Source organism: Notolepis coatsorum (genome assembly GCF_963971535.1).
Source record: "Notolepis coatsorum genome assembly, chromosome: 1".
NCBI lineage: Eukaryota > Metazoa > Chordata > Actinopteri > Aulopiformes > Paralepididae > Notolepis > Notolepis coatsorum.
In genome coordinates, this window is record NC_140165.1 from 30,183,730 (window position 1) to 30,197,347 (window position 13,618).

General features: G+C 44.7%; 1 protein-coding gene across 2 annotated transcripts in view; it reads right to left on the reverse strand.

Moving 5' to 3' along the window:
• nlgn4xa (neuroligin 4 X-linked a) overlaps positions 1-13,618 on the reverse strand; it is a gene marked incomplete at its 3' end in the record, with an annotated part of 239,292 nt that overhangs the window by 18,456 nt on the left and 207,218 nt on the right. For both annotated transcript variants that reach the window (XM_084335479.1, XM_084335478.1), the window contains one exon: positions 3,291-3,476. In XM_084335479.1, the coding sequence (XP_084191605.1) occupies positions 3,291-3,476 (186 nt within the window). The remainder of the gene's footprint in view (positions 1-3,290; positions 3,477-13,618) is intronic.

Genomic DNA, 13,618 nt, shown 5'->3' on the forward strand with positions numbered 1-13,618 from the left:
CTGTGACCTCTTTTTTTACTTCTAATTTTTACTATGTTTTTATTTCATACTTACCTTGTCATGCACAGTCTCTGGAGCGCAACAGTAAGAAGCATTTTGTACAAAAGTATTCTGTACTTCTGTATGACAACTATTAAAGAAACTTGAAACTTGAAACTTGAAAACTTGCTGCCGGGAGGAGCCAGAATGGAACCAGGAACCTCCCGATTACCAGACGACCTGAGCCCCCCCGTATCTTGTTAGTCAGGCTTTATTTGACACTCGAGTGTAGAGGAGCACGTGCTCTCCTCTGATTGGTCCTCTCGGCACACGTGATGTCGTGGTTAAACCACAGAGATGAGACCGAGGCTGGTCGCGCAGCCAGGACCGAGCGGCTTAAAAGGAAACCTGTAGGCTTCTTTTCATTACACACATAGACACCGCTGTCTCTGAAGCGCCCACGGCCTGGTTCTGTCTGGAGTCCTGGCAGACGCTCCCTTGCTTTGGTTTGACAGTTTAATCTGAATTCAATAGCACTGTGCGGTGCCAACATCTGCTTTTAAACTAGGAAGGAAAAAAACTCCTTGTTGTATCGGTAAGGGTGTCTAACGGTAATCTCAAGGCATTTTCTAAATTTTTACATTTTCTGTTTTGGTCTGATGTGTGGGCTGGAGTGTGGGGAAGGGGTTGTTACTGCTATACGTTGCTATAGGTGGCTATAGAGGTTGTTACTTGATGACATTACAGATTCTACAGAACACGTCTTTAATCAGTCAGACAAGAAGATAAATACCAATTTCCTCTCTGTGCGTTCAGTAGAAAGCTATCTGGCTGCATGTTAGCCTACTTTAGTAGAAATGAATGTACGTGGATGCGAACCAGCTGTTGGCCAAAAAGACCTCTCCCGGAGTTCTAAGCTTGGCTAGTGGTCCGTATCCGCTTTCATTCCTTTGTGCTAAGCTAGGCTAGCTTGCATCTGGATAACTTTCTACTGAACGCACAGAGAGAAAACTGGTATTGTCTCTCTCTGGAGAAGACGATAAGCGCATTTCCCATAATGTTGGAATGTTCCTTTATGTCTGGGGGTGCATCATAATGTTGACCAAATGACAAAAGAGATGAAGTATGGCTTGAACTATGACCTCTGCCAGTGGGTCCTGGACTTCCTGACGGGCAGACCCCAGGTGGTGAGAGCAGGCAACTGCACCTCCTCATCCATCACCCTCAACATAGGGGCCCCCCAGGGCTGTGTTCTGAGTCCCCTCCTCTACTCCCTGTACACACACGACTGTGTGGCTCAGCGGAGTAGCAACACAATCATCAAATTTGCTGACGACACAGTGGTGGTGGGCCTGATCTCTGCCAACGACGAGAGGGCCTACCTGGAAGAGGTCAAGGTCCTGGCGGGATGGTGCCAGGAAAACAGCCTCTCCCTGAACGTCAGCAAAACAAAGGAGATGATTGTGGACTTCAGGAGGTCGGGGGTCAAGGACTACAGCCCCCTCAGCATCGACGGGGCACCGGTTGAGAGAGTCAACAGCTTTAAGTACCTCGGAGCCTACATATCCGAGGACTTGACATGGACCACACACATTGACAGTGTTGTGAAGAAGGCACGACAACGCCTCTACTTCCTCAGGCGCCTAAGGAAGTTCCAAGTCAGTCAGAAGATCCTTAAGAACTTCTACTCATGTACAATAGAGAGCATCCTGACTGGCAACATCACCTCCTGGTTTGGGAATAGCACTGCACAAGACCGAAGCAGACTACAAAGAGTGACACGTTCAGCCGAACGCACAATTGGAGGGGGGCTCCCCACCCTCCAGAACATTTACAACAAGCGTTGCAGGGGCAAGGCTAAGAGAATCATTAAAGACTCCAGTCACCCGAACAACTGCCTCTTTGAACTGCTGCGGTCAGGCAAGCGATACCGGAGTCTCAAGGCGAGCACAGAAAGACTCAGAAGAAGCTTCTATCCCCAGGCCATCAGGCTGCTAAACGAACAATGAACACTACACAACAACAACCATCAAACGCACATAGCACACACATCCACACGCACACACTCACTTTAAACAAACACACTGTAGCACCCACCCCACACACTTTATAGCACACACTCACTTTAAACAAACACACTGTAGCACCCACTCCCCACACTTTATATTTATTGATGAAGGATTGCACTACAACTCGTACACCTTACTGTAAATTGTACCTAAATTGTACCTCATCCCATTTCTGCTTTGCACTATATAGTACTGTACATTAGTACACTGCATAGTATTGTATATTATATGGTAACTCAGTTACGTCTATTCTGCATCGAACATTGTACATATGTCTATACTGAACACTGTGACCTCATTTTCTACTTTTCTACTTCTAAATTACATGCTATACTATGTTATTTGATACTATCTTGTCTAGCACAGTCTCTGGAGCGTAACAGTAAGAAGTATTTTGTATGAAAGTATTCTGTACTTCTGTATGACAACTATTAAAGAAACTTGAAACTTGAAGTGTGTGTGTGTGTGTGTGTGTGTGTGTGTGTGTGTGTGTGTGTGTGTGTGTGTGTGTGTGTGTGTGTGTGCGCGCGCGTGCGTGCGTGCATGGGTGCGTGCGCGTGTGTGTGTGTAAGCGTGCGCATGCACTCTTGTACTTCTAGCCTTGTGAGGTCCAAAGTCCCCACAAGCATGGAAAGAGGAATCTGTCAAAGTGAGGACATTAATATTAAGTGTTGTTGTGATTTTGACAAAGGAAACGTGAAGCTCCAGGTCCTTTTCATTCCACCTATGGCCAAAATGAACCGTGTTTTCCTTTGTCATTCAGCAGTAATTTTGTCCTTTAAAGGAACACCTTTAAACACCTGAGCTGCAATGCTAAGCTAGTTTCTCGTCGCTTCAAAATTCGAAATCCCCTACCTTAGCAGAGAGAGAAATCAGTATTAGAAGACCTTGTTCGAGGGAAAGAGCTTGTGTGTGAACCACATATGAAGCTAGGGGGCGATCTATTCATGACCCGTTCATTTTCCTACAGCTGCAGGAGATAATGGAGCGACATAGCCCCTTTCGTGACGCACGCCAACAAGGTTTGGCAGAGTGAATACACAGTCACTTTTTTTTTGCACATTTACATAGTCAATGGGTCCTGTTGTTATAGGTCCCACATTCTGGCCTCTGAAGTTGCTAATGTCAATTTAATTGGGACCTTACAGGTTTAAGGGTCTATGAAATGTAATCACTAGTCCTCACAAGTATAGAAAGACAAGAATGTGTGTGTGTATTGCACGGGCCACTTCATTTACGTACCTTCCGAGTAATGCGAGAGTGTAAGCAAGCTCACGCACGACGCTCCGGCACCGGAGCCAAAGATGGTCACTCTCTTGGGATCTCCTTTAAAGGACTGAATGTTCTCTTTGATCCACCTGAGGGCTTGGATCTGATCCAGCAGGCCATAGTTCCCCTTCGCCGCCTGGTCTCCTGTGCTGAGAAACCCTGGTAAACAAGAAACAAAAGAAGAAAACATTAAATCTCTGGGTTTTATCCTGTATCTGCTTAATCACAAAAACGTACTACTGTATCAAGGTCATCAAGCCACTTGCACGGAGGGCCCTGAGCGGCATGACCAGTGTGTGGAACTCCAACCTCCCCTGTCAAATCGAACTCAGCTTCATCTCTATGCAACAGTAGAGTCTGTTCTCCTGCAGTCCCTAGATGGGTGTTACACCAGAATGATGCGTGTAGTACTTAACATCAACAAGGATGAGCATGGGGCGCTAAGGGTGAGCGAGAAAGTAGCAGTCAGGAGAATGAGGCTGGCAGGTCACTGCCAGAGACACCAAGAGCTGCCAGCCAGAATTGATTGATTGATTGCAAATTGTATTAACAGATTGCAGAATGGGTACAATACAGTACAGCTCAATACACAAAATTGTTAAGGGGATGCAGACCGGAGAAAGGCTTTTGTCTTGTTTACATCAGGGTCCCCCATTTTCAATTCATCATAAACTTGTGCTGTGATAGCCAACACACGGGCATCGATCACGAGGACGTCCCACACTAACATACATGGACGTACTCAAGAAAGATGCGGGAGCAGGAAGTACCAGTGTACGTTAATGCCAAGCAAGCAGTGCAAAAATGCTTCCGCATTCGTCACCGCACGCTAGTGCGGTAAAGCGCCCTTCTTTTCAGACAAATGCTACCGTGCGTGCACCGGCGGCGGCGTGCTCGCTCAGGTGCGTGCGTGCGCCGGCGTGCTCGCGCGAGGTGCCCGCGCATGCGCATGAGATCCGACACGAGCGGAGCTCAATATATATAAGTCACCGCCCCTTATTCAGTATCTAGCAATAGCTCAATTGGCAAGGACACATGGCTGTGGATCCTATGGCTTGTTTGCTGGCGAGTTCGAATCCCATCGAAAATATTTTTTAACGTGATTTTTTTTTAACGTGTATTCTTTCGCCGGTTAAGGTTAGGCATGGTTAAGGTTAAGGTTAAGGTTAGGCATTGTTTCGGAGTTGGTTAAGGTTAGAACGGTTAAGTTTAGGCGCTGTTAAGGAGCTGGTTAAGGTTAGAGTTTGTCAAAGAGAATGGCAATATAATTTCTATGGTTAAGGTTAGGCATGGTTAAGGTTAAGGTTAGGCATTGTTTCGGAGTTGGTTAAGGTTAGAACGGTTAAGTTTAGGCGTTGTTAAGGAGCTGGTTAAGGTTAGAGTTTGTCAAAGAGAATGGCAATAGACAGCCTATTTCCGCGCGACCTGGGCGCTGGGCGGCGGAAAATGAAAGGCGCATTACTGCATGCCACTACGGTAAATTTTTGCACTGCTTGCTTGGCATAAAGCTACACGCAGCCGGATGCATGGAGGATCGGGATGACTGGAAGCACCCATGGAGGTCCGAGGACGACCTAGATATAGATCATAGGGCTGTCCCGAAGCTTCAAATAAGATCATTTTAAACTAAGAGCTATGTGGTAGTTTTCAGCCATCTGCCACATAGTCTGAGAAGATATTCTAAATAAATGCTGGATTATTATTTCTATGTGTTATTTCTTGTGATGACGTGGGAACATAGCAACACAACCAAAAACAATGAAAAATAAACGTTTCATTAGCAAATTTGACATTGATTACCATGGCAGTGATTGAGGCTTCGAAGTGTCCAATGTCATATACAATGCAGTAATGCAAACGCCTTAATGCTTCTTTGAAAGCGGTAATCTGGTGTTGGCCTGGTAAGCAATTTGACCGTGATGCTTCAAGCTCAGATAACCAAGACACTCGAGCCAAACAGTGGAGAGGGGTATTTAGGGTGAATTGGCCGGTGTATAAAGCAACCCCCCCTGTGTCGCTGCAGTCTGAGAGGCTTTGTTGACGCGCTCCCAAATCAGGGAACTTGTTGAAAAATTAACAAATGTGCCTAAACCAATTAAAGAGGGGGCTTTTAAACGCTGCCACGAAGGATTTCGAGCTTGCCCCCGGGCCGCATCACTCAGCGGGAGGCCAGAGAGAGAGAGAGAGAGAGAGAGAGAGAGAGAGAGAGAGAGAGAGAGAGAGAGAGAGAGAGAGAGAGAGAGAGAGAGAGACGGCAAGCGTACGGGACAAATTGGATGATGGCGCGGTCGTCGAGGTGAAGGAGCGAGAGGGAAGGAGAGAAGGTGGCCTGTGGCTCTTTGATAGAGAGCAGATCCCATTTGTCATGGTGGTGAGGTGGAAGGCGGTGGCAGAGAGAGAGAGACTGTGGGGGGGGGGATTACATGGCCCTTGGCAGCCTTGCACACCCCGAAGGATGACCGCAGGCTGTGGCATTCCGCTCCCTCTCTCTCTCCCCCTCAATCTCCTTTATACTCTCCTCTCCTCTGTCATGTCCTCTCCTCTCCCCTTTGTTCCTCTCCTCCCCCCTCCATCCTCTCATCTCCTCTCCCCTCTATTCCTCTCATCTCCTCTCCCCTCCGTTCCTCTCCTCTCCCCTCCATTCCTCTACTCTACGTTCCTCTCCTTTACATTCCTCTCCTCCCCTCCGTTCCTCTCCTACCCTCCGTTCCCTCTTCTCCCCTCACATCTACCCTCCCCTCTCCTCTCCTCTCCTCTCCTCTCCTCTCCTCTCCTCTCCTCTCCTCTCCTCTCCTCTCCTCTCCTCTCCTCTCCTCTCCTCTCCTCTCCTCTCCTCTCTCTCCTCTCCTCTCCTCTCCTCTCCTCTCCTCTCCTCTCCTCTCTCAGCATGCCTCAAATGAAGAAGGAGACTGAACACAGTAGTGTGCCCCAGGATGTGTGAAGATCAGTCAAAGCTTCTATTTCAAAGAGCCCAACATCCTCTGAAAATAGTCTGCATACATTACTGAGCACATTGCCTGGAGATCTATTGTGGACAAGTACTTCTCGGGTACCATTTGTGTTATTGTGAGATCATAAATGAAGGAGGTCCTGAGAAAAGACTTAGATCTGAAACCAAAAGGGACCTAGAGAGTATCAGCATTTTAATATAGGCTGCCGTATAGTACTAAAGCACATAAAGTTAGTTTATACCAGCTCACCCATAAAGGAGTTAGTTCATACTAGCACATCCATGAAGGAACATTATTATGAAACATTATTATTTACTCATTAAAATGTATTATATCACAGTTGGTTATTATATCACAGCTAAGGGGCTGTCAGTCCTCCACTTCATGTCAGGCTGAACTACACCCCGTAGCTGTGATATAATAACCATACACCATGGCCTGTCGTGAGCTATTGCTTAACTAACATATCCATGAAGGAATTAGTTCATACCAGCACATCCATGAAGGAGTTAGTTCATACCAGCACATCCATGAAGGAGTTAGTTCATACCAGCACATCCATGAAGGAGTTAGTTCAACTGTTCAACTGTTTACCCATTCACTCACACATTCACACAGCGATGGCGAAGGCAACCATGCAAGGTGCCAACCTGCTCATCAAGAGCAATTAGGGGTTAAGTGTCTTGATCAAGGACACTTTCACAAGCCGCCCGGGAGGAGTGGGAATCGAAGCGGGAACCTCTGGATTGCCAGACGACTGCTCTACCTCCCGAGCCACTGTCGCCCCAGCATTGTGAGTGATTTTTGCACCTTATTACGTTTTTTCTAAGGTGATCGGTATCTCCAGTCAGGGCCGCCTCAGGGGGTGTGCGAGCAGTGCGGTCGCACAGGGCCTCGCGGGAAGGGGGGCCTCGCAATTTTTATTTTTTTTTTATTTTTATTTTTTTTATTATTTTATTTTTATTTTTTTTGTGAGGCCCCCCTTCCCGCGAGGCCCTTTTTCATCACAGACCTAAAATCTAGTTTTGCTTATATGCTTATATATTTCACATTAGACACGTTTGTAGAATGTGTCTGACTTGTTCCTGCCTCTGCGGCTCTGCAGACTGCAGTTTTCCGGTTTCTGCGGCTTTGCTGCTCTACAGATTTTAGGATAGTGTTTCCGGTCTCTTCTCCCGTCCGCCGTAATAGAAGAAGAAGAAGAAGAAGAAGAAGACACACGACACGAGGTAGAGGGATGATCTAATTCAGCGCTATTCAGAGGAGCCAGTGGATGTCTTTTCAAAAGCAGCATGGATCAGAAGAAATTACACCGTGGGCCAAGAAAGTCTCCTTCCAACTTTACCATTGGCGCCGCATTGATACTGCGTTATGGTGAGTCAACCTATTATTATATTCCCGCCGTGGACCTATCTCTCTCTCTCTCTCTCTGGAGCCAAACTGGTCGACTAGCTAATAGTACTACTAGTAGCTAACGGTGTGTGCCTGGTGTCAGCACCTGGCTGTATGTAGCCGCATAGCTTGCTTCTGCGTTAGCTAATGGTTAGCGATAGCCTGGTTGAGCTAACTGTTAACGTCGAAGCTAAACAGCTAACTCAAGGCTAACTGATAGCATCAAACGAACGTTCCCAGCCGAGCGCAGCCGGCAGTTAACGTCGAAGCTAAACAGCTAACTGGCTAACTGCCGGCTGCGCTCGGCTGGGAACGTTCGTTTGATGCTATCAGTTAGCCTTGAGTTAGCTGTTAGCTTGTGCTACGACCATTGACATTAGCCGTGAGAATAGCAGGGGGTTCTGGCACTCTGACTACGACATCATCTTTGACAGAAGATGTAGTCGGGCCTGCACCATGACAAGGCTCTGGCAGCAGCTTATTTTTGTCCCGACAGCGAGAGGCCTTTCGTCAACGTGGAGACCTGTGTTACGGCCTTTCGCCCTGCGTTCCTTGGTGCAGGTAAGATTAATGAAAATGTCATGACATTACCCCACTCTTCCTTCCTTCCCCTCCCGAATGTTTTGTTAATAACGATGTTTTTTTCCAGGCAAAACATATGCTACTTCACAACATTTGGAGATACGACATGTGCTGTGTGTGAATGTATTGGTCGTTTGTGTAGCTTGGGTAGCGTTGGGCCGTTGGCCAAAGCTGTGTGTGTCACAGTACCTGGCTAGCCTATTTAGCTGATGTCGGCCATTGGCTCCTTGCTGCTTTGGTTTCTCTATAGACCCTCTTCTCTTTGGATTTAAGTGTTGATCTTTGTCCTTTTTTATCTCTCATACATGCTCTCTCTAACACACACACATGCTCTCTCTCTCTCTCTCTCTCTCTCTCTCTCTCTCTCTCTCTCTCTCTCTCTCTAACACACATGCTCTCTCTCTCTCTCTCTCTCTCTCTCTCTCTTTCTAACACACACAGTCTGCCTATGGCGGCCTTTCTCGATGGCTAGGCTGTGCTCGCTGAGTCTGTATAGTCAAGGATCTTCAGTCACAGTGCTCAGGTATTCTGCCAATGTGTACTCTCTGTTTAGGGCCAAATAGCATTTCAATTTCTTTCCAATGTGTCTCTCTCTCTCTCTCTCTCTCTCTCTCTCTGTACACTGTATATTGACTGTAGAACGGGAGCTCTCTCTCGCTCTCTCTTTTGCTATATGTTGACTGTATCATGCCCGCCTCGGGCAGCGCTATTATTTAAGAATATGTTGACTGTATATAAAAAAAAAATATATATATATATATATATATATATAATTTTTTATTTTTATTTTTTTTAACCTTTGGGGGGGGGGGGGGGGGGGGGGGGGGGGGCTTGCGTTAAATCTCGCACAGGGCCTCGCATTTCTCCCAGGCGGCCCTATCTCCAGTACCTTACTTTTAGATGGAAACAATATTTGTATTAATCTTATTATTATTATATATTTAAAACCAATTGTACTTGTATGTATGATTCATGAAGGGATTTGTGTCTCTGCAGATCACTGTCATAGTTTAAATGTATTGCCACATTCTTTTTTACACTGCTCGTGCTACTTGAAGAACCCAGAAGCTGAAAACCTGCACTGGGTTTCACCAGCTACTGTATGCCTGTATGCTACTGTTCTCTCCTAAGGTCAGAGTGTAAAGTCGACACTAGAGGCTTAGTGACTACTAGTTAGTTTGGAACTAAATCAGCTGCTAGAATTTGTTGCACCACAATCACTTGAACATAAAGTCATCATTTAGGCAAGTGGCCAATCAGCGACCCAAGATATAGTTCCGACATCATGATTAACGTGCACATTAGCTTGCTGGTTGAGAGCCACTTGGCATCGTAGCGCATCATAGTAAGCTAAATCAATATTGAAATATGATATACATAAATGAGGTCTCTACTGGACTATACTGTGTTACAAAAACGGCTGGTAATTAATGAAAGAATAATGCTGTGCGGCAGAGAAACCGCTGTCTTATTAGTGAGCATAATTCTGTAACATTTTATGATTGACACCTACCCTAGGACATGTGTAACTATCAAGTCAAGTCAAGAGTTTTATTTGTCACGGCATACAAGTATACAATGAACTGTTAGTTGTTACTTACAGTTACATTGTAACTTAAAATCATTTAGTGTTCTTATTGAAGACATGCTATGTATGGACTGTTCATGCTTCTCTTAGCTGTTAACTTAATGTAAATAATAATAATTATTATTATCTTTAATTTAGATTTTCTTTCTCCCTGCAATTAATTATTTTACATGATGTGTGCTTGTATGTATGTATTGTATGTATGTATGTATGTATGTATGTATGTATGTATGTATGTATGTATGTATGTATGTATGTATGTATGTATGTATGTATGTATGTATGTATGTATGTATGTATGTATGTATGTATGTATGTATGTATGTATGTATGTATGTGAAACGGATGGTACTGCGAAGCGCAGTCACGATGGACTTCAGATGTTGTGAAGTGACTGGGGTGAGTAGCGGTGCTATGGGTTAAACTCACTCTCATCCTCAAAAGACACATAGACACGTTACAAAGCAGTGAATTCACCTCTTGGTATAGTGGTCTGTGCTGTTGCCCGCGGCGTGGGAGACCCGGGTTCGAAACTCCCTCGGCGCATCGAAGTTTAAGGTGACGATGTCACAACCGTTACATATGTATGTGCCTACTGTATGTATACTATATGCAATGTGTGTTCTATGTCCAAATGCTGTAATCGGGGTGATGTTGAAAAAGAGAGCTTGCTCTCAACTGTGTTCCCTGTATAAATAAAGGTTTCAAACTTATCTCTGGTGCTAACAGCTTTTATTTTAGTGATGCTTTAATCACAACTTCTAAGAGTTGAGGTTATAACAAGGCTAAGTGTGAAATGACTACACAGCTGGAGGAACAGGCTGCTGAGGTCAGGTCGACGTGCCGCTAAAGCAACAGAGCCGCCGCTGCGGACCTCTGATGACCTCTGATGACCTCTGATGACCTCACAGAGCACCAGCTGCTTCCCTCGCTCCTCCCTTCACCAACCAGTGGCTAGAGACGCTTTCACTGGACATCTGTTGCTTGGGAAGAGTTTGGACCTGTGTTTATTCCCTGCCGGTTATTGGTATTAGCTAACATTGCAACAAGAAGTGCGGGAGATGAGACCCCCTTCCCCCCCCCTCTCTTTGATCTACCTACCTTCCCTTCCTATCCACATCCCTAGCCCCATTCATCCTTCCCCACCTTTCCATTATGAATGAATGATCTTTATTGTCATTGTCACAAGAATGGTACAACACAATATTAAATGCAGCCCTAGGTGCTAACAGTCACACAGTGCTAGATAATAACAACACAGTCCTAAAATACACAGTCTTAAAATAATAAAGACAAGAGTGAGACATAATAGACTCCCCAAAGATGTCTCATCCCTTTGACCCCCACCCTTTACAGTTGTATGTAAAAATATGGTTCAAGATCCAGTGAGGAGTCTCTCATTCCGGGTGTCTTAGCTAAACACTACGTTGAGAGTCATCCAGCCTAACTCTGACTATTTTGTATTGATACTTTGATTGGGTTAATAAATTGTATTAACCAGGGCCCTATTCCCCGTACCTGGTTCAACTAAGTCGATCAAAAGTCCCATTAGCCAGATTCAATTAACCCGATGTTTGAATCCAGGCTTTCCCTGTTCCTCGAATGCTGATTCACTGTAGTTAATTCGAACCAGACTTGATACTCAGGATAATTGCATGCGACCGCCTCACCTGAAAAGACAGCAGGTCGATCGCAGAAATCCTGATTTTCTAACGGCATTGATTGATTGATTGATTGATTGATTGATTGATTGATTGATTGATTGATTGATTGATTTAAAACTTTATTAACAGATATCACAATAACGTGTGAGTGACAGTGATACAATTCAACAATCCACAGATTTAGATTCCTCGTAATTAATAACCACAGTCCATGCATAAAGACGCTTCAATTTATGCTTGAATGAAACACAATCCGGGCGCTCCGTTAAGCATAATACATCAACAGTGAAGAATATGAAACTAATCAGAGCCAAACGCCCGATAGGTTTCATTCATTAAAAATATCCCCGCGGGATTCACATTTGTAATGCTCCGTTATTAAAATAATCACATAGTGTGTCGCGACGCGCGAGCGCCGTATCCGTATAACTATGATGTGCATTTAGGACAAAGTAAATCTATAGGCTGAATATGATTTATTATCAGCATTTTAGGTATATTATTTTACATTTCAAAAGCCCCCTCTAGAAAAACGAAGCACAAAAACATAATTCAGAATGGTATAACGGGATCTAGACTGTGAGAAATATTTCAGGAAGGGAGCTGGCATTTATTTGCGAGGGCGTGGCCATGCAGGTTATCGAGCTAACTGAACTTAACCGTGCACTGGAGCAGGTTCAAACTTTCTGATGTGTTGCCATAGTGATTTAGACAATCCGACATCGGGGAACGGAAAGGTCTGGCTTAAGTCAAGCTATCCTGAAAATTATCCGGCTAACTCAGTTAGCCAGGTACGAGGAACAGGGCCCTATTTTTTTTTTATTTTTTTTTACTTTGACCATTCCGCTGGTTCTTTTTGCGTTTATCGCTTTTTCTCTGGTCAAGTATGACCGACAGAAACAGGTTGAATGGGGGTACAGATGGGGGGAAAGACACTCTGAGAGAGTTACGGCTTGTCCGGGAGTCGAACTCGCTACCCCAGATCCGTGACGAGCACGGTTGTCCCCGACGCCGAAATAGCGTTCGAGGTACGCAGTGAGCTACTGGAGCTCCCCTCCCAGGTCTCTTTTTACTGAGTAAGTTATTAGCTTCGCCTATTTTCCACCACAGAAGTAAACGTGGGTCTATTTAGAATGTTCATGTTGTCAAATGAAACCGGTCCATAGCACCTAGGGATTATTTTGAAGCAGCGTTGTCAAAATGGACAGTATATAGGCTTGTTAATATTGCTATTGCTAAATATTGAAGCCTATAGACCTGTTCACTGTTGACAAACATACCATGTTCGAGCCAATCAGCAATACCAACTGAGTCACGTGACTGAGGGCCGAATCCACAAACGGTTTGTGCATTTTTCCCGATGCATATCGCTCTCAAAGGACGCGCAGCGGGTGAAATGAAGGTGGCCCATGCTTTGCTTTAGAACTGCGTCCGGTGCAATTGGCATGTCCCCTTTCTATGTAAATTAGCCTCTTCACAGGTGATCTGGCAGCAGTAACAGCGTTACCGCGAAATAATATTTCGAAGGAGAATATCACTCTGGATGAAATCAAGGATGACATTGAGCAGGCAATGGTGTGGCGTTATGCTCCAGAATAAACTCTATTTATTTATTCCGAGTTGGTTTCCCACTTCAGTTTGAAAGTTAATTGTGTCTGTTTGTTATTCTTTTCTTTTCTATATAAGCGACACTTAAATGGGATATAAACGAAAATAAATATAGCACAATAGAATATAGTACAACAGAATTATAAGTGACAAAGCTGTCTTTTCTTAACACTGTCAGCTTCCCCAATGTCGTGGGTGCGATACCACCCGGCGAAAATGAGCACGTTTTTCGAAATAGGAAACATACCTATTCCATCAATATCCAGATGGTGTGTAACGCCAGTCATTTAATTACTAATGTGGTTGCCAAGTTCCCTGGGTCAGTACACAACAGCTACATCTTTCGGAACAGCAGTTTATACCGAACGATGCAAGCTGTTCTGAAGGTCCAGATTAATAATTAGAAAATTAGTTCAACAAAAAGGTCGATTAGGCTATCACCTAAAGTCCACGTTTATTATTTTCTATACCATATATATATATATATTGTTTTACTTGTATAAGATATATATTTAC